Source organism: Opisthocomus hoazin, chromosome 12 (genome assembly GCF_030867145.1).
Source record: "Opisthocomus hoazin isolate bOpiHoa1 chromosome 12, bOpiHoa1.hap1, whole genome shotgun sequence".
NCBI classification, from domain to species: Eukaryota; Metazoa; Chordata; class Aves; order Opisthocomiformes; family Opisthocomidae; genus Opisthocomus; species Opisthocomus hoazin.
In genome coordinates, this window is record NC_134425.1 from 22,286,528 (window position 1) to 22,312,482 (window position 25,955).

The 25,955-nt window shown below is 41.1% G+C and overlaps 1 protein-coding gene across 2 annotated transcripts; it reads left to right on the forward strand.

Moving 5' to 3' along the window:
* The first annotated feature begins 129 nt into the window (after positions 1–129).
* On the forward strand, positions 130–25,934 carry VPS35 (VPS35 retromer complex component). 2 transcript variants are annotated; one of them, XM_075433533.1, is made up of 17 exons: positions 130–197; positions 6,941–7,039; positions 8,229–8,325; positions 9,069–9,192; positions 10,668–10,850; positions 11,185–11,398; positions 12,160–12,243; positions 12,712–12,821; positions 15,782–15,878; positions 15,968–16,116; positions 16,640–16,847; positions 17,368–17,523; positions 20,368–20,490; positions 21,450–21,629; positions 22,816–23,055; positions 23,481–23,624; positions 25,042–25,934. In XM_075433533.1, exons 1-17 carry the CDS (start codon positions 195–197, stop codon positions 25,219–25,221), a joined length of 2,391 nt encoding a protein of 796 aa, XP_075289648.1. In that variant the 5' UTR covers positions 130–194; the 3' UTR covers positions 25,222–25,934. The 2 variants fall into 2 exon arrangements, with proteins under 2 accessions (XP_075289648.1, XP_075289649.1); XM_075433534.1 differs by lacking the exon at positions 130–197 and having other exon boundaries at positions 7,000–7,095.
* The last annotated feature ends 21 nt before the right edge of the window (positions 25,935–25,955 follow it).

Genomic DNA, 25,955 nt, shown 5'->3' on the forward strand with positions numbered 1-25,955 from the left:
CGGACTGGCCGGCCCGGCCGCCAATCGTCACCCTTACGCCAATCGGCCCGGAGAGGACCACTTCCTCGGAGCGGGCCAATAGGAGGGCCGCGGCGCGGCCGTGGGGCGGGGCGGGGTGGCCGGCGCAGTCACATGACGGTGCGCGGCTCTGCGGGGTGTTGCTGGCGGGGGCGGCTGGCGGCGGCGGCGCGACCATGGTGAGGGGCGGCGGGGCCGGGCCAGGCCGAGGCGAGGCGGGGGGGGGGGAGGGGGTGTTGCGGCCCGCAGGGACCAGCGCCGGCCTCGCCGTTGCCGCGTGTGCACGTGGGAGGGGTGCGGCCCGCGCCCGCCGGTGGCCGAGGGGCAGGCCCTGTCGCCCGGGGCCGGCCTGGGCCCGGGGGCAGCTGCCCGCCGCCGCTCGGGAGCGCCGTCAGTGGCTGCGCTCGGCGGGCGGAGGGCGGCCGGCGGCCTGGTGGGCCGAAGCCGGGCCCGGAGGCCGCCGCCCGGCCCGGGCGGGGCTGAGGTGAGGGTCGGGCCCGTGGTGCCCGCGGTAACGGTTGGCGCCGCGGTGAGCGGTGCCCGCGGGTCGGTGCGGGTCCCCGCTTCCCTGGCTCCAGCCGGGCTCGCTGGCGGGGGCGCGGGGGGTGTTTGCGTTGGCGCGGCAGCGGTTCTGCGCTGGCCGTGGGAGCTGAAGGGGGTTTGCGCGCCGCTGCTGCCCTGAGCCCGGGGCCGTGTCGCTGGCCGCGCTGTGCGCGTCTGCTCCCCTTGTCCGGTTGTTCCTCGCCCTCCGGGTCTGCCGCCGCTGCAGGCCTTCCCGGTGAGCCCCCTGTCCCCTCCTGCGGGAGGGGGGGCTTCGCGCCACCGAGCCCGGCTCGGTGGAGCTGGTTTGGAACAAATGTTGGTGTTTGTTAGCGAGGCAAACCTGGAATTTCAGCGCGGAAATAGCTCTTATTGAGAAATGCTCTTCATCTTCCAGTAAAAATAAAGGGACAGTCAAGTTTCCTAGTAAAGCTGAGAAGTCTGCCTGCTTAGTGTGTCTTCTGTGGTATTTAATATTCCAGAAAATTTTAAGCAGCACTTGCTATCACCGTCGCAGTGCAGTACAAACAGTACTAACGGTGTCTAGGCAGTTAGGCCAAAAGTGACTGATCTATGAAGTGGGGGCTGCACAGTTCTTGGGCTTCTGGGGCAGATTTTCTTTTTGAAGTTATGTGTATGTTGGTATCAGTTTAATACTGTGTCCTCTGGGGGGAGGGCACAACCTGTGATGTTACTTGAAAGATGAATGGAAAATACTTTGTTGGGTGGTGAGAAATGCTAGATCTGTATAGATAGCAGTCTGTGTCCCCCCCATAAATGCTTTGTGGTAGTCGTTAGCTCAAGAATGGCACAACTTTCTCCTGCTTGTCACTTCCATGGGAACTGGCCTGCGACTTGTCTGGTCTCGTGCCCTCTTTCTAAGAATAGCTGATATTACGTGATTCAGAAAAAAATTAAACTTGTAGGTGTTAAACATGGGCTAATCCACTCTACCAGACTAGGCTCCACTACCATTTCCTATGGCGAGCTTGGTTTAAACCTTGAAGCTGAATGTTGAAGTACCTTTAACGAGACTGATTTTAGGAGCTCTCTAGCTGTTCTTGATCATCCCCTCAATAAAAAGTCCAACCCCTTGATTCTTTTTAATGCCTCGTGGCTTCCAATGGCTGTAAGTACTAGTTTAAACACGTGAAAAATGTTTTCTTCTCTCTGGCTCATCTTTGAGCTTCTGTACGGTGGGATATAATAAAAGTTCTGGAGTTGCCGTCAGTATTGCAGAGTAATACTTCCTATATGGGATAAAATACTAATGCATTTTTTTGTCAATTCCAAGCAGCTCATTGACTTTTATAGCAATGCATTGCATGCACCCAGGCTTCACCCATAGGCTGGCAGTTGTCCTGACCGGCTTCTGAAGCTAACCCATCTTTTATCTTGAGTAGCATTAATTTTAAATGGCTCAATGGCGAGTGGTTGGTAGGTAGACCTAATAAAAATCTAACTAGGAGGAGACAGAAAAGCCTTCTTCAGTAAATCTCATTCATTGTGGTACTAAACACAAACATGTGAGCAAACAGAAGGAAAAGTTACGTATGGACTAGGCTGCAAGCACATCAGTTATCTAAAGAAAAGCACTTTATTATTTGGGGATTAGATGAAAATGCACTTCAGAATGGAACTGAAACAAAACCTTCTACTTTTTATTACTTATATTCTGCATCCAGCTGAAGATATCTGTATTTCCAGAATACAGGCTGTTTGGTAGGCTCCACAAGCTTGCCTTGAATTCTGCTTTATTTGAAAACTATGTAATTCTTTGTCTTGAGTACTGCAAGTTACCAGATTTTTAAGTGGAATGAGCATGTTAACTAGTCGACACATTGACCCAGAATAATAACCATCTCCAGACTGCAGCTAAGTGTCAGGTATGAAACGAAGTATGAATCTTGGGAAGTCTTCCCATGGAGTTGGGTATTAGAAAATAAGTAAATTGTACACAGTAGGTGTAATGTTCACTTTGTATGTTTGAGAATAATTGCAATTATGAGGACAGGCATGGTCCAGAATAATGCTTGCTGCTGTGATAATACACTTTTCTAATTGTTATGTAAAGGTTAACTTACATTACCCACTCTGATCAGCCAGGCAGTAGGCTTCTTCCAAGCTACCTTGGGGTTTAAAAATTTTTTTGTTTTTCCAAGGGAACTTACAGGTCACTAGCCTTTATTTCAAAAAAATAAACAAAACTTGAAACAAATGAAAACACACACACCAAAAAACCTGCACCAAAAGCCAGCTCTCCTCACTGCTGCCAAATTCAGCTGCTGTTGTGTTGTGACTGCCATAACTTGCATGTGGTAGCTTGTGATAGTCCTTTCTTCAAAGCTAGAGAAAGGCTATGGTTTCTTGCACAGAAATGGATCGTGCAGCTGGAAGAGACAGTTCTCTGTCCCTTCTCCACTGCTCCCGTGATTCCTTGTGGCTTCAGGGGTAAAAAGGTTAGGGAACAAGTAAAGCAGAAAACTGTGTTCACATCAATTCTCCTTTTTTCTTCAACACTTGCAGCATGTCTAATGGGGTAAGGCTCAGGCATTTCTAAAGTCTAAATGGCTGCATAATTGCTGTAAATTGCTTATCTTATGTCCATGCAGGAGTTCATACCTTATTGTACATGTTTGTCAAGGCAGGACATTCTGTGCCTTGATTGTGGAGTACTGCTGTTTTTCTCCAGTGTTGAAGTATCTTCCGCTTCAAAAGCTTATGTTCAGGATTCTCTTTTGTAGATTGGTGTAGGACTCCACAGCTTTTTTTTTTTTTTTTTTTTATAAAATAACACTTGAAAATACCATCGTGTGTTATTTGGTTCCTAATTTGAAGTGGAAGATACAGAGCATAAACAGCTTTTTTCAGTGTTTTATCTGACAGAAGAACTGGTTCCTAGCTTGATGTGTGCCCTGCTAACTGTCGTTGGTAGGCTGTTGCTGTGCAGTTGTTTTTTGCTACAGCAAAAATCGGGATATGTGTATCTTGATGTGATCTTGTGAATCGCTTGATAATAACCAGGTTATGTGTGGAAAGCTCTCTAGTTCTGAAGCTGAAAGCGTAGCTTGCTTTCTGAAGTAAAAAGAAAAGGGTAAGCTGATAAAGGTTCAGACTTTGAAAACTGGGAAGTAAGAAAGAGTTGAAACTTGTTCAGCAGTGCTGCTGTTAAGATGTTTTCTCACAGAAGTAAAGCTCCTACAAACACCTCAGGCTGCTTCTGTCTCACGCTTGTGACAGTCAGGGGCAGGTTATCTTGCTACCGGTGCGACTGTGAAATGCTGAGACTCTTCTCTTTAGACGTGAAGTGCGGTACCCTTGTAGTAAAGTCACCTTTGTTTAGATCAATCACCTTCTCAGTCTTCAAATCAGAACAGATATGAATGTAGTTTAATCTTGAAGAGATACAGAAGAAAAAAAAAAGTTTGTTTCTTGTGATAACATGGAAATGGTTCTGTTGATGAATTCAGTCACATGCTTAGTACAGTCCTGGTGTTGAATACAGTGTGGGACCCTGCTGCTCAAATTTAGAGCAGAAATGGAAATACTGTCGGTGTCTTCTGTTGATGCAGACAGTATCTGGTTCATGATAAATTGGAGAGTTAGGTCTGACAGAGCAAGGCTCTGAAATGCCATTGTTTCCCCAGCTGTTGCTAAGACAGTGGTTAAAGTTGCATAAGAAAGTATACACCTTCAATTAGATATTTCTGATGAGGTCGTTGTTGGTATCATGTAAAGCATAGTCTCAAACTTGTAGGAGCCATTATGCTTTAACCAGTGGTCTTCACACCAAAAGGAAGGAAACCAATGCATGTGCACACTGCCAGGCACTGCTCGGGGCTATGGCAAGTATTATGTGTTTCAATAAATGCTTGAACTTGGTGTTGCTGTCAAAAGGCCACCTTTTCACGGCTCTACTTGCAGTGTTTTATGTGATTGTAGGGTGAGCTAGGTGAATGGTAAATGGCAAACTGTTAAGCAGCTGGGCTAGTCTTTTAGCTTATTTGGTGCTTTACAGCCTAAAGAGCATTCCCAGCACTGTGTGGCCCTGTGAACAACTGGGAGTGGAAGAGCAGGACTGGTAGCTGTGTAAACTTTATGCCCATTAACAGAAGGGGACTTGGGAAGTTGTGGTTAGTGTTAACTGCACTGTTTCTGGCTGTGCTAGAGGAGATCTGCATGGAGAGATCTGGTGTGGTTAGAGCAGAGGGCATTCAGCTCAGTAGCGATGGATCTTCTGTAAAGCACTAGTATGGGTTCGGGGGACTGCAGAGTGTGACGAATGTTCTGGCACAGACATAACTCAGCAAGTCTGTTATGTGATGCTTTGATATTGATTTTTGCACACCAGTCCCAGCACTGTCATTTTCTGTTCCTTGAAAGTCTGATCTGTCATGGAATAAATAAAGCTTAGCAATTACAGCAAAATTCTGCTGGCAGAACGTACTTGACAGTTGGAGGTTTTCTAGAGTTTGTAGCTATTGAATTGCCTGGGAAATAAGGTTGTCTAGCCATGGGTACTACTTTTGCCTTATGCTTAAATTGTTTTTTGGAAGACCTGCACTTTATGTGATTAATTACAGAAAGAGCTTTGTAAGAGATGTAGTCACGCTGTTGTGGGTTGTGGGTTTTTTTCTGTTGACTAAATAGACTTGTTAATTAGTTATTGTGCATGGTTTGAATATTACTGAGGCACATTGAGAAGTGTTGGTTGGAAGGAACGTGTATCTCGTATAACTCGGTGCTTGAAGCAGGATTATCACCAATGTTGGATCAGATCAGCCTTGGTTTTGTCTAGCTGGGTGGTTGAAACCCTTCATGGGCAGAGTTTCACCACCTGTTTGGGCGTGATCAAGGCAAGAACAGTGTTGTATGGCATTGTCTGTTTTCTGTACATGGAAAAGGATAGTGGGGAGATACTGTCTGTGGCTCTTATTAGGGAGATTCCAATTGCAGAACAAGAACCCAATTAAATATGGGAGGAAACAGGGATGTGCCAAGGCTGCAATACTTTATAACCATTAAATTGCTGTTAAACTAAAACCTCTCTATTTTAATAAAGACCTCAGTTTTAATCTTGGTCCTCAAAAGATATTTATGGGGACTTCAAGCATGGGGTGTGTGGGAGCAGTTTGTACTGAAGATGCTGTTTTTAAGAAGATTAGTGTAATATAGTTCATGGCCTGCTAGCTTGTTACTGAGATTTAGTTAAAAAGAGGAGACCAGGAACCTTCTGAACACAGTGGATGAGGGGGAACAAGTATAAATAGCTGAAAATTTACTGAAGCTGTGGGCTCGGAGAACCTGCTGTGCAAATCACTGTGTACATGGTATTTGTCAAGACTAGAGAAGATGTAATTGGGACACAACATCAATGCTTTTGTCTCTGTCAATATTTCGGAGAGTCCATCTGAAAACAAACTGCAAGCCTGGGAGAGGCTGAGAGGCTCTAATGAAATGTTGAAGATGGGGCCTAAACAGTAGGTGGATGATGATGTTTCCTTGAAGGCAATAGGAGGAAGGCTGATTGCAGGTGGGGAAGATCATTAGGGGTCTGATCTAAGTAGATTTGGACATCTTAGAGGATAACTTAAAGATGGTCATAGAAACTAAGCTAATCAGTCTGGTAGAGGGATGGCTGGGGGGGATCTAAAGCTGTAAACAATAGGCTTAATTAATATTATAAGAAAATACAGTATAATCCTTGGAGAGGTGAAAGATGTTGAAGTCCTGGAATGTGCCTCTGAGGAGAGGTAAGAGGGTCACTGGGTCAAACAGGGAACGTGAAGAGTTGTTGCTTCTCTTCAGTTTTCTCTTGCCTTCTGCAAGTCGCTTCTGCCCTCTGGAAAGCACTAACTGTACTTTATCCTTTGCTTATCTGAAACTTGTCCTTAATAGTGTTGTGTGGCTCAGCAGTTAATTGAGAACTTGTGACTTATGAGTACAGGAAAGCATCTGTATGGTCGCAGTGTGCATGCTCTGGGCATTGCTTTGAAGCTCTGTGGAAAGAAGTAACAAGGCTTCCTCTTAGCATGCTGATGTCTTCGCATTCTCTTGAAGCTTCTTCTTGCCAGATACTTGCACTAGATTCTTGACCTGTGAATGTTAGAAGGGAAAACTTGACCCTTTTCTTTCCCTGTGGCTTTGCACTCCAAGAAGCACTGGTGCTTACAGGCTACCCATAACCTATCTCCTCCCTGCCCTTGGGTTTTTGCAGAGTACTGGGAACTTTCTGCCTTACATGTCACGCAGCTATTTCTGACAACTCTGGAGAGGCCACACTTCAGTGTTGCTTGCAGTGTGTTCTAAACTATGGGAACCCAGTTTGAATCAAGTCATAAACAGCTTCATAAAAATAATTGACTTCTGTGTTTTCTTCCAGCCAACAACACAGCAGTCTCCTCAGGATGAACAGGAAAAACTCCTGGATGAAGCCATTCAGGCTGTGAAGGTGCAATCTTTCCAGATGAAGAGATGCTTGGTAAGAATGTGAATTTTAAAATGCAGTGAAGCTGCTTGTCTGCTGGGAGTAAAACGGTAAATCAATACTCATCTCTAGTGCTGTGAGGAAACTTAACCCTTTATGCATCTTTGTGGCAGAGGCTTTGTAAATAAATGAGGCAGTCACTCAGTGGGAGTGAGCCTTGACTAGTCTTTGAACATGTTTTCCTGATTTTGCTCCAGAATTTGACAGGAGAAATTATAAAGATGCACCTTTATAATTTATGTGCTTGCATTGAAGTATGCCTAAACTGAGAATAAGCGTGCCACTTGACATCAGAAAGTTATTGCTCAAATTCATTTCATATGGAACTGTGTGATGAGAAACTATTCTTGTCTTTGTTCAACGTAGTGTTGTTTTTTCCATGTAGTCTGTTCTTGGCCTGAACCACAGACCATGAGACTAATAGTGAATTACCCGCTCCACAGAATGAATTTTGTAATAATTAATTATTATTAATAAAAAATAATTATTAATTAAAAATTAATTATTGTGTGTATATACACATATATTATATGTAAATATACACACACACACAAAGTGGATGACCCTAGCAATTCCTTCCATTCGGCCCCAAAACTTAATGATGCTTCTTATTATGGGTTGAATAGGTGGTAAATTAGAAGTTTGTCTTGTATCCTGCGATGCCATGTGATCGTATGCATCATAAGTAGAAGCTACACGCAGCCTAACAAACTGTGGCTTTCAGTAAGGTGGTGTTCTTGGGTGAGAAGTATGGGCAGAGGAATCTAACTCTGACAGTGGTCTGCTGGTAGTGCTTATCCTCTGTGTGCTGGAGGTTTCTTCATGAGGTCTGGGCACGAGCTGCTCTGTTTTGTTTGAGGGGCAGAATCTGAGTGGTGGCTGGGGATTTCTGCGTAAGCAAAATTTCTTTTTAGTTTTTTGTACCGTTAGTATTGCATATTATTACTGTAGCTCTGTCTAAAGATAAGCCTTCTTACCACCTTCAGGTATAATGTTCCACTTTCTTAGAATTGGCAATGTAGTACAAGCTAGATACTAAATCACTTGATTTAATTACAATTATCACTTTCCTGATGTTTACTTAATCTTTGCATGATTTTTTTTACAGAAGTGTGGCTTTCTAAAATACTGCAGCTGTGTAGGATTATTTCATATAAGCTATTTTCTTTTTCTTCCTATAAAGGACAAAAACAAGCTCATGGATGCTCTGAAACATGCTTCCAACATGCTTGGTGAGCTGCGGACTTCTATGTTATCTCCGAAGAGCTATTATGAGCTCTGTATCCTTTGAAGATAAAATAAATTGTTGAAATGCTGAATTTGAAATTAAATGTTCTTCTGCTTTTTTGGTACAGTGACATCTTGTTGGTCTCGGATATTTATTAGCACTTTTTTCCTCAGCATTTAGTTATCTGGATATATTGTAGGAGAATATACACGTATTTGCTCACTGTGTGAGTTCATCTTTTCCCTTTGGTATAAAGCAGGTCTTTAATGTCTTTCATGTCTTCCTTTGGGAGGCTTCAGCAGTCTAGTTCTATTAAAATACCAGCTCTAAAACAGTTTTGATCGCAGTAGGCTACCTGAAAATCTGTAAAACCTACTTATTTTTTTTCCCTTCATGATGATCTTAGCTTCTGACCATAAGTTGGTGGCTTGTATTTACCTGTGCATACTGTGGTATCTGAAGAAGGGGAGGCTTTTCATAAGACTTGGGAGTAGAATGTGAATGTATTCACATGCTATTTTCTCCATGTGTGGATGATACTCTGCTGTGGCACGTAGTATACCTTTACTTCAGATGTTCTGTTCAATCACATTCATTTGCTTGCTATTTTGATTTAGGTTTTTCCCCCTTTTAATTTGCACACTTATCCCAGTGGTGATTACTGTTTCAGAAGTACTACCTACTTGGGAATTATTGTATTTGGTACAGCATCTTTTCTTTTGGTGTGAATGAGCAAATTACTATGTAAATCTGTTGTAGACATTCTAACTTAAAATCCTTAACTAAGAGAAAAAGACATGGCAATTTCTGATGAGCTACACTACTTGGAAGTCTACCTGACAGATGAATTTGCCAAAGGAAGGAAAGTGGCAGACCTTTATGAGCTAGTACAGTACGCTGGAAATATTATTCCAAGACTGTAAGTGTGTTTATGTTAGTTTTTGGTGTTTATTTTAATTGGTGAATAGTGGTCAGGTTCTAGTTTCAGACAGTGGTTGACTCTGCATTATTGCTTGGCAGCAAGAATTTAGTTTGCAATGGTCGATAGTATTTCTGCATATCTTTAGTGGATTGCTATGAGACTTTTGAGATTTAAGCCAAGAGTGTGGCTGCAGAAGGTCAGTTCTTCCTGCCAGTGTGTTGGTTTTGCACATGAGCAAGATGGAAGCACTTTGATCTGGAATACAGTCGGCTTTTGAGTAGAGCGCTGGTCAGTGGAAGATGAACCAAATATCACACTCTAGTCAGTGAGATTGACTACGCTTTTATTAACTTCTTCCGTTATCTGTTAATGAGTTTCTACTTGAGTGTCTAGATCTTAGATCCTCGTGCACAGTAGGTGCTTTGTAAACATCTGTCTCTTTGGAGAGTAAGAAGTGTGAGAGAAGGAAGCTGAAAATTTCTGGAACTTAATTCTTAAAAGCTTTGTGTTTCTGAATATGTGTTTTTTGCTATGTATTAGCATGCTAGAGATGATGCTGGAAGGCTTATCTTTAAATATGTGACTATTGGGCTAGAGTAGATCTTTTAGATATTAAGACTTGGGACTTGGATTTTGCTTGGTACTGCAGTTTTTAATTCCTGACCTTCTGTTCATGCCAGGAAGATGTTTTGGGTACACCAGGCCACATCGTCATGCAGTTTCTAGGGTCTGACTAATGACTACCACAATGCCTTTACCTCTCTGCATAATCATTTGAGTTGTCTTCCCACCTGCTTGATGTAGACTCTAGTTCTCCCTGATGAACACTTCTGGTACTTGCATGGAAGTTCTATGCATGTCCGTTCGTGAGGCACAGAAGCTTGCAGAGAGGGTTGAGGCCTGTATACCAAATATGTGAAGGTTCTGAGCATTTTATATTTTTCCCTTAAGCTGAAAGGGAGCCTGGGTACACTGGAGCACCAGTCTTTTGCATCTTGCATGTTCCTTCTACCTGTTGCTTAATACAGAGATGCTGAAGGAATGAGTATAGGCCTGGGAATTTCCAAGGAGCACAACGCCTATCCTGCTAGACTACAGTGTGAAAGAGGTTTAACTGCTTCTCCATAACATATTCCTTATCTATATGTGCCAGAGCTGTTTTCCAGCTTAGTGGGGTGCTGGAAGTATAGACAAGCTAGTCTGTGAGCATTCAAAACTTTATGCATGCTAAGCATTTACGTACTTGGTGTATAAAGTATTGTAATGAGGTCAAGTGGCTGTTCAGACTTGCTGTGCTCTGTAGCAGAGGAGAATAGGAGTTGAAAGCTGACTAAATATCCAAAATGATGGGATCTAGGTGATACTGTTTTCTGTGCTTTGGTAATACTGTCAGGATGGAAGAAAAGAACTGTTGCCTTTAAGTGTGGTATTGCTACTTTACAATTTATTGTTTGATTCTGTGCCTTTTGCAGGTATCTCCTGATAACAGTGGGTGTTGTCTACGTCAAGTCATTTCCACAGTCCAGGAAAGATATTTTGAAAGACCTGGTGGAGATGTGCCGTGGAGTACAGCATCCTCTTAGAGGCCTCTTTCTTAGAAACTATCTTCTGCAGTGTACCAGGAATATCTTACCAGATGAAGGCGAGCAAGCAGAGTAAGAAAGATGAACTATAACTTTAAAAAAATGTGTTTTTTAACAGAACATATTTAAATTTTCTGTATGACTTCTTTCAGTTTGAGAGAAGTGGATATGTTACAACTTGGAACTCTATAGACTTTACAGGTTTTTTGCCCATTAACTTTAAGAATTCCCTTCTGGAACTAAGATTTCTCACAAGTGAGGATGTGAACCTTTCTGATGAACCCAGATAACACACCACACACTTCCTCACCCTTCTAACTTCTTAAAAATTGGATGTTCACCGGTGGATGGAAGGATGAGTACCTCTGACAAGTTTTTTCTCTTCCTAACCTGTTCTCAATTGCAGTGAAGAAACCACTGGAGACATCAGTGATTCGATGGATTTTGTCTTGCTGAACTTTGCTGAGATGAACAAACTTTGGGTGCGAATGCAACACCAGGGTCATAGTCGGGACAGAGAGAAAAGGGAGCGAGAAAGGCAGGAACTGAGAATCCTAGTAGGAACAAACCTGGTTCGCCTCAGTCAGTTGGAAGGTGTTAATGTGGAGCGATATAAGCAGGTGGGATGTCTGTTCATCCTTTCTGAGTTCTGTTACTTTTTCCAAATTAAACCAGTTTGGACTTTCAGCAGCTTGAAGTGTTGCAGCTATTCTAAAAGTTCAGTAATCCTGGTGGTTCTAGAACTCTTTGCCTGAGGAGAAGTTCTGAATGCTAATGAAGCTGTGTAATGTGTTATGAGACTAAGGACATGACTCGTATGTTTTTCCTATAAGCTTTTCTGTAATGTTGACAAGAAATTTTAAGATTTTCCTTCCTGATACCCATTTAACTTGTAGAATAAGGAGATGGTTTAAGGGATGTGTACACATACAGCGTTCTGTGATAGACTTTACAAGTTAAATGAAGCTATGCTTCCCAAAGCATTCAAGAGAACTGTTATTGCATCAAATGATAGTCAAGCAAATATATTATTTGCAAGTCTGTCCCTTGTAAGTTCTACTGTATAGCTGCTGAAACTGATTTTGAATGGTACTGCTGAGACCCTGAGTAGTGGTATGTGCCAGCAACGCTCGTGGCACTTTCTTACTAAATCAAAGCTTGCAGGCTGTATAGTGCACGAAGGGGACATGTCTGAGACAGTAGATTTTTCTTCTGAAGGATGGAACTGCTGAGAACTGGGACTTTTTATCAGAAAGCCTTTGTGCAAAGAATAGGCTGAGAAATGTTAGCAGTACTACTCTGCTTGGATTAAATGCGTATGTGTGAATATAAACTTAGAAAGTAATTGTAAAATCACTGCAAGACTTTTTTCCCATTCCAGATTGTTCTGCCTGGAATATTGGAGCAAGTTGTAAACTGTAGAGATGCTTTAGCTCAGGAGTACCTCATGGAGTGCATCATACAGGTGAGCTGCTTAAATTGAGTTGCACTGATGGGACACAGGAACACTTACTCCTATACTTTTAGTCAGATTCAGGCCTCTTTCACCTCTTCCTCATGAACTGGAAAATTTCATCGGTGGGACTATTACATAGTGGCTTGTGCCTTATTTTTTACCAATTGGGCAGAGTGGAGATGAATCCATTTTGTGCTCCTCCTGTTGTAGAAGCTGGTAAGCATCTGAGCAGCAGTGCCTGCAGTATGAATTGTAATAGATAGCTGGGCCCTCAAGTTACCCATTTGGCTTGCATCTCTTTCTTCATGCATTTACCCAGTCAAGACCAGCTTGGGGAACCCTAAAGCATTCATAGGCCAGACCATAATGACTATGTGGCTATCTGCTTTAGAATTACTGTGTTGCATTTTACTGCTGTGTAACAATGGGCAAATTCAGTTTATAACTTAATGACTGACTATTGATCTAAAACTTCAGGTTTTCCCAGATGAATTTCACCTCCAAACCCTGAACCCATTTCTCAGAGCTTGTGCTGAGCTACACCAAAATGTGAACGTGAAAAATATAATTATTGCTTTAATTGACAGGTGAGTGACCAAGGGGGTGGAAATTAGCTCAAAATTAAGTTTGTGTTGTGCACAAGCAGATGATAATTCTTCTAACATTTGAAAACTTTTAATTTCTCATATCGCTTAACTTCACTGTTTCTGTGTCTTTTTATCAGCTGTAATTAAGGCTGTGAAGAATATTATTTCTATAGCTTCTGCTCTAGGGACTCTGCTTTTGCAGCTTCCAATAGAACCTGCTTTAAGGACTGATTAAAACTTGTGAACAGATTAAGCCAGGAAAAAACCCATTTAGTATTGACCAATTTCATGTTTCTGAACTAAAGTGGCAGCAGTGTTCTGCTTTGACAACCGTATCGGTCACAGGCATCTCTTGAAAACTTGAAGATCCTAATGGCTGATCATACATCAAGGATACTTTACCTTGCAGTTTTGCTCGGAGAACGTAACGTATGCCTGTGGAACAGAGCTAGCAGGAAATGGAACTACTGTCTTAATTTAGTCTTAAATCTTTACCAATAGCTTCCTGCCTGTTCTCCCAAAAGTGTGTTTTTGCTGTGGAGGTACTGCTTAAAGCTGCTTACAGTGAATTCGGATATGGGGAAGAAATCAGAACTGAAGTTTCGATTCGTATCCTGAAAGGAAACGAGAGAGATTATCAGTCAGTACCTGTACTTCCTTACTGTGGAGAGGGAGTGCACTTACATGCCTTTTGAAGCCTCAGAAAAGCCTTGTACTTGCACACAAACGTATGTACCTTTGTATATCTGGTCCATGTACCAATGTAGGGACTTCAGTTACTGTAGGGATCTTGAGTCCCGCTGGCTTTCAGCAATGAGTCAGATTGTTGTGGCTCTGTTTCTTCTCTAATGCCTGGAGATAGAGCATGTGTATCATGCGTGACTGGTATAATTTAGGATCTGGAATTTTTTACCTAACAAATCCGTAATTTGTTTTCTCCAGGCTACATCGGATCTGTTTGTTCAGGACTTCGATATTATCGGAGTACTTTCAGTATTGTGCATTTGGTGGGGAAGCAGCTCTGCCTTCCGTTGGTTTCCTAAACTTCCTGCCTTGGCTGAGATTTTTCATAATTTTGTTAGCTTTAAGAAAAAAACAACCCACCCTGAAAAACAAATCCACATTAAACCCAAACCCCAAGATACATTGCCTATGACAACATAACTTCTGAGACTCTTTAGACTATTTCAACAGAGGTCACAGGATCTTTTGCTAGGTTCTTATGTTAGTATGTAGCAACGTAGTTCTTGCAAGAAGGCTTTCCTCGTGTAGCTTTTGCTGTCATGTCTACTTAGAGGAGTTAAAACAGCTTTGGTATTACCTCCACAGTAAGTTTTTTGTTCTTACTGTTGCAAACAGTAAGCAACTGACTAGCAGTGAACCTGCTGCCCTCCTAGACTTACTGCTGCCGTGTTTTATTGGGCCACTAATAGTGTCTTCCAGAGCCTTCTCATTTGGCTACAGGACAAGGGTAGAAGGGTGCAGTGTGATGATTATCTTTGTAGTGTGGCAGCTTGCGCTTTTGACTGTAATGTTCCTGCAAGTGTTGGAGGATATGAGTGGATTTGTTCTTGGAAACCACGCATGTAGGGAAAATGTTGCCCTTGTGTGTGGGTTGGAGTTGTTAGGAGCAATTGTTACACATTTCAGTGTTGGGTAATCAAGACGTGAATCTGCCCTATACAGGTAGTGCTTGTTGCATTTTTCATCTTTGTTTCAGCAGGCATGGGATAATTGAGACTGAACATCAGTGACTGCTGAGGAAACTTGTGAAGCTTTAGCCGCTGTTCCCATGGGGCTTTCCTGTTAAAGGAATCTTTCTGCGAATAGTCTTGCTGCTTTGGGATCTTTCTTGACTTACTAAACCATTCATTGCTTTTAATTATGCCGCCATCTGCCTTCAACTTGATCTTACTTTGCAGTATGCTGGCCTTGCCCGCTGAGCTGTTGCCAAGAAAAGCTGCCTTGTCCCTTTGAGAAAAGGCAGTGATTGTTCTTGGCTTTAGAAAGTCTGCTTGTTACCGCTTGAATGAAATATAAGAGTAGTTCAATGTCTGTTTTGCCTGACAGTGAAGTTTTTTGGCACCTCAGCCTTTTCCTACCTGCCTCTTTCTTTCATGCCCAAAGTTCATTTGGAATCAAAGTTCAGAAATGCTCCAAGAAATAACTTAAAAAAATTTTAATCAGGTGCCTTTTCCTAAACATTTTTGTACGTCTTTCTCTAATTCAGAACAGAATAATCCCTTAATAATTAGACAGAAAAGATAGCAATGTTGAGCTTTTTAAGCTGCAGCTTTGGTAAGGTGCTAACCTTCCTACGGTGATTCTTCTTATGTTGTATCTGATTTCTGCAGAAGTGGTGGTTGGCATCACTTTCTCCTGTTAGATAGACATAGCTTTACAACATGTTTTGTGGCCCTGCTGGGTAGCAATCTCTTGCCCTTTTCTTCTCCTCTTAAAATTTACTTTGTATTTCACTCTTTGCGAACCGTGGAAGTCCCAAGCATGTTGGTGTGTCTTTGTTTGGAGACAAAAGCATAGTTAAGTCAGTGTATTATGTTTTTACTCTGGAGACTGTTTGGCAAAGGCTGCTACTCGATATCGAACTTCAGTAAGATCACTGAAAGGATGCAGGATATTTGCTCTGCTATCAGCCTACTCTATACCTCTTTCTCTGCTGTAAAGGACAGAACACTTGCTGCTAGGTGAAAAAGATGGTTTATGAAATGCTCTTCTTGCTCTTCATTGTGCCATCTCTGTCATCACTTTTTTCCAGGGCTGATGTTTACCTGGCTCAGTTGCTCTTAAGGCTTCTGACTTCTGTTAATTTCCTTTCTGGTTGCAACAGAGCTTGAAAATACACCTAAAGACCTTGTTTTTTCTGCCAGTATCTTTCTGGCCTGTATCTGAGGAGTGGAAAAAGTATGCTGACAGTACTGCTTTCCTTTATCTGTTACCAGGTTAGCTTTATTTGCACATCGTGAAGATGGACCTGGTATCCCAGCAGATATCAAACTGTTTGACATCTTTTCACAGCAGGTTGCTACTGTTATACAGGTATGATGGGTATTCTTGCGTGCAGTTTTTTGGGGGTTTTACGAAGTTACATGCTTTTTTTATCAACTTGGTGCTATCTTATATTTCAGTCTCGCCAGGACATGCCCTCAGAGGATGTGGTATCTTTGCAAGTTTCTCTCATTAACTTGGCTATGAAATGCTACCCGGACCGTGTTGACTATGTTGATAAAGTGTTGGAGACAACTGTGGAAATATTCAATAAACTTAATCTGGAACAGTAAGTAAATGTCTCTTGCATTCTCTCTGGAGTGGCAATTAATACTCTAAAATCTTGACTTCTATATTTCACCAGATTTGGCAAGATAGCAGACACGTGCTGTAGATGTGTAAGATTACTGCTTTTGGGCCAAACTATAGCGGATCATGATAAACTACTGACGAACCAGGACTTGCTCACCCTGTTCATAAATCCTACTGCATAGCTGTACAGCTATACAATGTGTATGCCAAGCTGTGTGTAGTCATTGTAGTCATTATCTGTTTATCCCTTACAGCATCCTAGAGTTCTCTTTCTGAATTTGCAGCCACAGTCTCTGTTCCTGCTATCAGCAACTTAAAACGTGCACTTTCATCCTAAACAGCAAGATACGACTTGTTTTGATAATTTATTTCCTATCTCCCTAGCGGCAGTTTGCTTAGACGTTGTGGTATATGTCAGAATTGGTATTGAGGCAGACTTTAAATCTGTCTATGTATGTGAAGTATTGATTAATTGTTTTTTTGCATGTATTTTCTTTTAGTATTGCAACAAGCAGTGCCGTTTCAAAGGAGCTGACTAGACTTTTGAAAATCCCTGTTGATACTTACAACAATATTCTGACAGTTCTGAAATTAAAACATTTTCACCCCCTCTTCGAATACTTTGATTACGAGTCCAGGAAGAGCATGAGTTGTTACGTGCTTAGCAATGTATTGGATTACAACACAGAAATTGTGTCCCAGGAACAGGTATGACATAAATTAACTTGAAATTCTAGGTATTTAAACTACTGTTTGAAGACTTGAAAATGCATACCAAGTGACTTCATACAGAGCATGCTTTGTTTGCTGGCCTACATGCCCCTGCCTCCCCATCTTAGTAGCACAGGCTTTATGCCACTTGAGAATTATTCCACCCATTTTTAAGTGTCTTGCCTTTGCACATCTTGCTTAACTTCATCCTAGAGACTGCTTCTGTTAGGTTTGACCAAAGACCCTGAATCTCCTGAAAACTAGGCCTATTACCTGAAGGAGGCTGGGTAGTACTTTTGGAATCTGAATTTCCTTTGTACTGCTGTGTTGTCCCACTTTTGCTCCTAGGGACTTTTCTTCAGGGAGTAAAGTAAAGAAGTCCTAAAGCATCACGAACTACTAGACTTTCCTAGTGCTTTGTCAGCACTATGAATGGCTGTAAAGATGTACTTAGTTGCTGTCAACTTGTGCTTATAGACTACTGTGGTTTAAACAGAGCTTATATTGCCTTTAACAGGTTGATGCTATCATGAATTTGGTATCCACGCTGATCCAGGATCAGCCAGATCAGCCTGCTGAAGACCCTGACCCTGAGGACTTCGCTGATGAACAGAGTCTTGTGGGAAGATTTATTCATCTTTTGCGTTCAGATGATCCTGACCAACAGTATCTGGTATGGCGATCATGTGTCCTCTGAACTGTCAGTTCTTGCATTATTTACTATACAAGAATTTAGTGTAGCTGGGAGCTGGGGTATCGCTGCTTTGGCACTACAAACTCAGTAGAAAACATCATGTATGGCAGTTTTAATGGTAGTGTGAGATGTTTTTTATTTGGAAAAAAGTAGGTGAAGACTTAAAAGTATTTATGGATTTAAACTTTGTCACATGAGATGGCAGTTTGGATGCAATTATATTAATTTGTAGTAACTTGTAATTAACATTGACAACTTGGTATAACCATCTGTCTAAAAAGCAGCAAGTGGAATTTGGAGCACTGTGCAATTTGCATTCTCTTGGTGTCAAAATACACAACAAAACTCAGAAAATACAGCTAATATGTTTGGCCTCAGGAATTTTGATTAGTGTAAGTATATGGTCTTCATGTAGCATGTAGTATACTAAGCTTGGTGGTTACAGTGTTTTTCCTCTCTGCTTGGTACATCCTTAATAGCAGATTTGATAGGCCTTGAAACTTAAGCATTATGTAACTTGTACCAGTTTGAGTTGATCCATCAAAGCTTCATGTAGCTCTCTGATGTTAATCTGCTATTTCTGGCTTTAGTGTATTTCAAGTTTAAATGATCTCCCTATAATGAAAAGTGTGTGTTGGGGCAGAGGGACAGGGATATTCCGTCAGTGCAAAATCCATTGGAGAAGCTGGCAGAAGATGTGCTGTAGTTGGATGCTGTTACAGATCGCAGCAGCTAGAGTTAGTGGTAGCTGGTTAGAGCTCAGGCCTGGGTAGGGGCTACTGCGAAGTTACAGTTAGTGTGCCTGAAATGCGGTTGGCTGACTCTGTCTTAAAGTTGCAGCAGTATCATACTGTGTAAACAGTGAGAACAAACCAACATAATCCTGTAGGAGCTATGCATAACACTACTGGCATTCATTTGGCTTGGGTTAAAAATACAGTATAAAAATTTCTTGCTTGAAGTGTAGAGCTTTGCTGCAACTTCTGTAGTGGGGAGAAGCATAGCTGTAAGGCCTGTACAAGGATTGGAGACAGTTGTGTTTCAGGATCTGCTCTTCATTGACTGCATTATTTCTGAATATTGCTAGAGTAAGGCAGGAAGGTCAGTCAGGTCTTCATGCATTTCAAAAATCGTATGGGTTGATTACAGCTGGGAAGTACCATATTCATATAGGAAATGCCGGGAGAGAACAAAGCTTCCCTCAAAGGGATGCTGACACTAAGGGAGTTGATGTATTTTTACTCTAAAAGACTTTGCATAGCTAGAGATGTTGAAGCTGTTTTTCCAAAGTTTCTGAACATCAGGCTGTCATCTTTCTCATCTAGCAATGCTTAGCTTTAATCAGAATGGCCACCTTTAAATGCCATTGTAGGACTTGTCACATTACCTTTTGGATCGAATTCTATAAGCTACTTAACACCTGTTGGTAAAAATGCTTAATAGCTTCTTGATGAGCATCACGAATGCTTGTATCAAATTTTTCTACATTACAGGAACAGTAGGAGGAAATCTGATACTATGGGATTTTTCAGGTCTTTCACAGTGTTTCACTTTAAATTACGCATTCTGTATGGGAGAGATCTGAAATGCAAACTCAAAGACCTTAGTGCATTGCAAGCCAAAGTGGCTAATGCAGTGTATAATGGGTGATGAGACTTCTATTCAGTCACGTTATCTACATGAATTTTAGATGTAATCTAAAAATTTATGCAGGATTGGACACTGAGCTTCTCTTCTAGTGCTTGTTTCAAAGTGGTAAGGGAATGCTGTGACCGGAAGGCAAGGTAATACGTGGCTATGGAAACTAGACATCTTTGTTCTGGCACTGAAAAGAAGAAGAAGAAAAAAAAAAAAAGAAAAAAAAAATCTCACTTTTTAACTCTGTTCTCTAGTAGAAATTTTCTGAACTTGGTTTCAGAAGTTTTAGTGTAAAATATGGCATGTCTGACTTTTGTCCCTTTGTAAGGGAGTCAGGTTATTGCAAACAACTAATGTAAAGTTTAGCTTGCTTGGAACAGATTGGTTACTTTCTCTTCTGATACCTGGAGTTTGTGCTGTTCCCAAGAATTCTGGTTATGAGAATACATGACTAACTATATCAATAGATAGAAATAATCCCAAAATAAGGGGAAAGGGAGAAGCCGACAGTATAAACAAGCAGGGCTCTTCAGTCCCTCTCCACAGCTTTAGAACAAGGGCGACAGGCTGAAAAGGATCACATTCGTGTTGTGTGTGCAGCTTGTGTTCATAACCGAGAAAGGCAATACAACAAGCTGAGCATAATGAAAAACTAAAAACGGGAAAATGGCAAAAATTGCAGGTGTGGCTACCAGAATGTGGCACTGTAGTCTTTCTCCGAGTGTGAGAAGCCTTGTTGACTTAGGTGTTTAGTTTCATGAAACTTGGTTTTCTTTTACTTTCTTACAGGCTACTGTAAGAAAGAATAGTCCTTTTTGTAGCTTCCGCTGAGTTGAGGACAGATTGTATCTGATGTCATTATTAAATGCAAGTTCAGGCAACATCCATCTCGCTGCACAATCTAAAATGTATCTACAGTTGTTATAGTACAACAAGTGTTGCCTAACACTTATTAAGCAGCTGTAGGAAAAGTTTGGGCAGATACCACATAAAAAGCTACAGAGACTGCACAAATTTAATTCAAGTAAAGCAACTTCTATGTAGCCGCCCCAAAATATGTAATTTATCTGATGCTAACACTGTGTCTTTCTGATGCTCTTGTTCCATAGAGTGCAGATTAAGTTATAGATGCAAATAACACGCGTCTTTAAGGAATTCTCTAACCTTACAGTGCTTCTATTTTAGATCCTAAACACTGCCCGGAAACACTTTGGTGCTGGTGGGAACCAACGTATTCGTTTTACACTGCCACCACTGGTTTTTGCTGCATACCAGCTTGCTTTTCGTTACAAAGAGAACTCCAAAGTGGTAAGTTGACCTCTAGGTAACTCTATACTTGCTTCTTTTTGGCTTTCTTAAAAACATATTTTGTCTGGCTACAGTATGCTAAGATGTGATACAGAATGCCAGTGTTTTTTTGCTCAAGGCAGATTTTTACTTGAGGTGTGAATGCTGTCTAATTTAAGGAGGATTTTTATCAATCCATATTAAATTACCTCAGCACTTGAGGAATGGTGGACCAGAAATTGGCTAGTTGTATTTATTCAGGAAGGTGACTGATTATGTGTGTTTACATGGAGACCGGAGAACTACAACGCTGCAAGTGATGGCATGAAACTAATTTAAATCTGGATATTGGAATTTACTAACTTTTAAAATCTGTAGCTACACTTGCTTTTAGAAACACTAAAATAGTGCTTCTTTGTAGGTTAACTTGTATGCACTTTTGCAACAACCATATTCAAACAATCACTGATCCATTTTGGCTCTTTAATATTTTCTAATTGAGATAGCTTATATATGTATTTTCCCTTATAGGGGGGATATAAGTTAAAATGCTGTTTGCTAAAATGCTATTTGCTAAAACACTCCTCAAAATGAATGTTTTAAATTTAATGTTCTCTTCCACTTCTGATTAATTTCTCCAGATTGAATAGAATTTTTCTCCACTACGCTAATTAGACTTTTGCTCAGTTATATTTTAAGTTGTGGTCACTGCAATTCAGTGTAGACTTCTGAGGAAGACTTCTATGAGCTGGTAGGAAAAATGGGTGTAAACTTTTTGTAAATGGAGGAAATACTTCATAAAGACCCACTGAGGTCAACAGAGTACTGCTAGGGCACTCATTACCACTTCAGTAAACAAGTGGCTGGAGTGGCATGCAGAAGGACGGACTGGAGCATGTAACAGACCTTACTACAGTTCAGATTCTCTTTTCCTTATAGCAGTAGTCTTGTTCAGGCTTCAACTTGTTTCACTCCTCTAGGATGACAAATGGGAAAAGAAGTGCCAGAAGATCTTCTCGTTTGGTCATCAGACCATCAGTGCTCTGATCAAAGCAGAACTGGCAGAGCTGCCTCTCCGTCTCTTCTTACAAGGAGCACTGGCTGCAGGAGAGATTGGCTTTGAGAATCATGAGACTGTGGCCTATGAATTCATGTCCCAGGTTAGTGTCCAACTAGTACAGGCACTGTCCTGTGCTACTTTACATTTGGCTTCGGTGGGTTTCCTGAACATTGAACCATCCAGTGTGAATAAAGCGTCAGAAACGATTGACAGCTAATTCTACTAGGTAGGAACTTATGTTCATTCTTGCTTCCCATGCTGCTGGGAATTAAGCTGCACTGCTGATCATTTGAATACTCAGTCTGATAACATGTGGTATGTTGCAATGCTGCCTCCTACTTGCATAGTCGGTTCTCTGGAGGAGTGTAGCTTTCTCACCATAAAATGCTCCTTCACTGCTTCCAAGATTGTCTCCTGGCTCCTGTTATCTAGCTGGTATTGCCCTGACCTCTTTGGAAGTTCTCCAAAACTTGCAGTGTTCACAACTGGCATGCTGGACTTTGTGAATTAACATCCTTGTGCTGAAACCTGTTATAAACTACTCTTAAAATCCACTTAAATTTGTAATTTGGTCTTAACCCTTACTTGTTGTAAAACCTTCCCATCCTCGCCATGAGATAAAGAACCAATGTATTTAATTTTATCCACGTTGCAAGCTTTGTCCTAATCTTTCCTGTAATACTGCTACTAATGCATGTTCTTAAACTGAGTTGCTGATAACCTCAGCCTTTCCTCACTGTCTTGTATCAGTTGTCATTGTAGCACAATTCTGAAGATGCGCAGCATGACCATTATGTACCTTCTGTCAGAGATAACGTTCAAGATTTTTCATCTTGTGTGTTCTCTCAAGGCTCTTCATCCATGTAGTAGCAGTGCAAATGCTTTTTTTACCTACTCTGGTCACTGATCTACAACTCAACTTCTGCTTTACTGTTTTGTGTGTTTCAAAGAACCAAATCCTCTTCAGGGACTATTTCTGTTACGAAAATTCCGTGTTTGAACAGATGCTTGAAATGAGGAAAAACTCAGTCTTCAGAACATATGTAGGATCACGTTTATTTACTTTGACCACTTAAGAAAGAAGTACTTCTTGCAAGACTTATTTCCAGTCTGTGGATTTAACTTGATTTTGACACTCTTCAATAAAAGATCATTTTTCCTGCCTGAAGCTTTTAACAAACATCAAACTGGACACTTTTGTGCTATGTTACTAGCGGATGTGATTTGGGTTTTTTCTGATGTGTGCTAAAGCAGTGATTGAGAGTCTTGCTTTCTTCCATGACTAGGCCTTCTCTCTCTATGAAGATGAAATCAGTGATTCAAAAGCACAGCTGGCTGCAATCACCTTGATAATTGGGACATTTGAGAGGATGAAGTGCTTCAGTGAGGAGAACCATGAGCCTTTGAGGACTCAGTGTGCGCTGGCAGCCTCTAAGCTCCTTAAGAAGCCAGACCAATGCCGGGCTGTGAGCACTTGTGCCCATCTGTTTTGGTCTGGCCGAAATACTGACAAGAATGGAGAGGAGGTAAGAATAAAGCAGCAGCAGTGTATCACATCCTACCTCAGTAATATAGCTTGGCCTTTCTTCTGGAGGTGCTTACTTCTAAAGTAGATATATCACTTAGTGATGTAAATTTGGTTGGAATTTATTCTATTATATGAAGCTTCTAAATCTCGCTGCAGTGTAAGCTGCAGAAGTACAAAAGTGGAGAAAACTCAAATTCAGGGGTAGAAGTACCACACAAGCTTTGGAGTGTCAACTAGTTTAAGGCTGGCTGTCAAAATACAGTCTGCATTTTATAAGCTTTCAATGACAGCTTGTTCTGCACGGTTTGTGTAGTTTTGTTTCTGTGGTAGACCACCAGGAAATGCCATACATGTGTCAAGGGAAGAGATACTGGAGCTCCTTAAGGTTCTTTTATTTCTGATAAGTTGTTGTTTTCCTTCTAGCTTCATGGAGGAAAAAGAGTGATGGAATGCCTAAAGAAGGCTCTGAAGATAGCAAATCAGTGCATGGACCCTTCTTTGCAAGTCCAACTTTTCATAGAAATTCTGAATAGATATATCTATTTTTATGAAAAGGAAAATGAGGCGGTGAGTGGAAATGCGTTCTCTATATTGCATCTTTTTAAAAAAGTATTTCTGTAAGCTCTTCATTCACACTTATACCCCAAGTTACATCTCTTCAGCTTGCTCTGTAGTCTTTCATGAGAGGCACGAGTTCTGGTAATAACAGAGTAGTCAGTTCTTGATATGCTAGTAAAACTGTGGATAAGACTTTGTTCTTCTTAGGTGGGGGAAAATACCAAACATTTGCAGTTTAGCAATGAACTTAAATATTGTGAGACTTGGATACCTGAAATATTTATTAAATCAAAACATACTAGGACTTCTTATCATCTAATTTTAGAAGTACCTAACTTAATACATACATAAGGGAAAGAAAATTCTTACAGCTATTCAGGGTCACTGCTGAGTGTGCCACAAATGGTTGGTGTAAGCTTTAATTTCAAGAAACAGATATGGTACCTCATGTACCAGCTTAAATTCTGTATCTGAAATCTATTTACCTCACACATTTTCTGTTAGCAGATAACTAGTAAACTTCCCCAGTTTGAAAAGGTGCTTGGTCAAGTAGAGGTCAACATCCCATCTGATGTTATCACTTCATCAAAAGCAGATGTTAATGAATTGTGAGAGAATGTCTAAAGATATTTTTAGGGATTTTTAGAGTCTCCTTCTCTGGAGATATTCAGGACCCACCTGGACAAGGTCCTCTACAACCTACTGTAGGTGACCCTGCTTCGGCAGGGGGGTTGGACTAGATGACCCACAGAGGTCCCTTCCAACCCCTACCATTCTGTGATTCTGTGATTTGCCGACCTTCCAGCAACTGAACTGGCTTCCTGCTATAGTAGTGCTCTAGTATAGGAGATGCTGTATCTGATCGAGATGAAAATAAAACTTTGAATTTCAAAGCACTTTGCAGGTGTAAAAATAGTCTCTGGATACAGTGGTGGTCTGCAGTGCATCTTGTGCTGTGTACTGTGGCACTTAGGCAGCTGTGCTTTCCTAGGTAATGATTTGGTCACTAAGAATAACTTTACATTTGATATTACTATCCTGACTGACTTATGTAAGGAACAGATTATGTTAGAGTGCATAGACAATGTCATTATGTGCTTTATTTGTTTAAAGGTTTTTAAATCTGTACTGAAGAAACTGGAGAGAAATGCTGTGGTGAAAGTTACAAAGCTATTGGGTTAATGACTTAAGTTGTTCTTCACATTTGCTGAGATGGGGGGGGAACTTCTACAAAACTGAAATCAGAATGGTCCTATGAGGAGCAACAGAAGGTTGTTTCCAGCAGTTTGTCTGCATACGGTCTTGGCAATATTTCTAAAACTATCCAAATACCAGTAGTTTAGAGACAAGTCTGTTAAAACTCATGTCTATTCACTTATACACAGGTCTTGTTGATGATTTGTGTTCTGTTTATGTTCTCTTGTAGGTGACAATTCAGGTTTTGAATCAGCTTATACAGAAGATAAGAGAAGATCTCCCAAACCTTGAGTCTACTGAAGAAACAGAACAAATTAACAAACACTTTCACAACACACTGGAGCACTTGCGTCTGAGGAGGGAATCACCAGAATCTGAGGGGCCAATTTATGAAGGTCTTGTTCTTTAGGAAGATACACACTGTACTTACTACTTTTCATTTACATACCATATGTTTTTTAAGATAGATTCATAGGTTGTGCCTTTCAGAAATGTCAAGTTGAGTTAACATTCATGTGTTCAGTCTGGCACTTCAAACACTTGTGTGAGTCCTCTAACAAATTTGAAAGTTGGACCAGCAGCTACAGGTTTCATCAGTTAGCATGGCTGCAACTCTTTGAAATCTGTATGACATGGTAGGGCTTCGCCGGTTCTGATTTCTCTTCTGTCTGTTCACTGTTGCTTCTGTAGCACTAGAGTTCTAAACTGGCCGTGACTGTCATCTGAAGCGGTGTCTGATCCTTTTACAGAGCACCAGATTTTTGGGATTATTGTATGTCAGATTCCGCTTGTGCTTTTCTTTTAATGCAAGTTAAGACTAAGTGTAATATTTTTCCCTAAAAACTAGAATATATTAATGCATGTTTGGAGAGTTTTAAAGTACCATGTTCAAAAACAGAAGTTATATTTTGCATATTAAGGCTCTGTGACATTCAGTGAGGGCCAGTACTGTGCACAGGGCGTATTTATCAAGATAATTTTGTTCCAAATAGTATAAAAATAGAGAAATTGGAATCTATATAGATATTGCGTAACCTTCATTACTGTAAATTTAGGGGAAAATGCATTACACAAGTATGATTTTGCACCAGTGAAACAATAAAGTTGCTATTAACACCTGTAGTTTCATGTCTCTTCAGAGCC

Coding starts and splice junctions, on each gene's coding strand:
- VPS35 (XM_075433533.1), top strand. Junction 9,193..10,667: donor GGAAATATTATTCCAAGACT/GTAAGTGTGTTT, acceptor TGCCTTTTGCAG/GTATCTCCTGATAACAGTGG. Junction 16,848..17,367: donor AAATTGTGTCCCAGGAACAG/GTATGACATAAA, acceptor TGCCTTTAACAG/GTTGATGCTATCATGAATTT.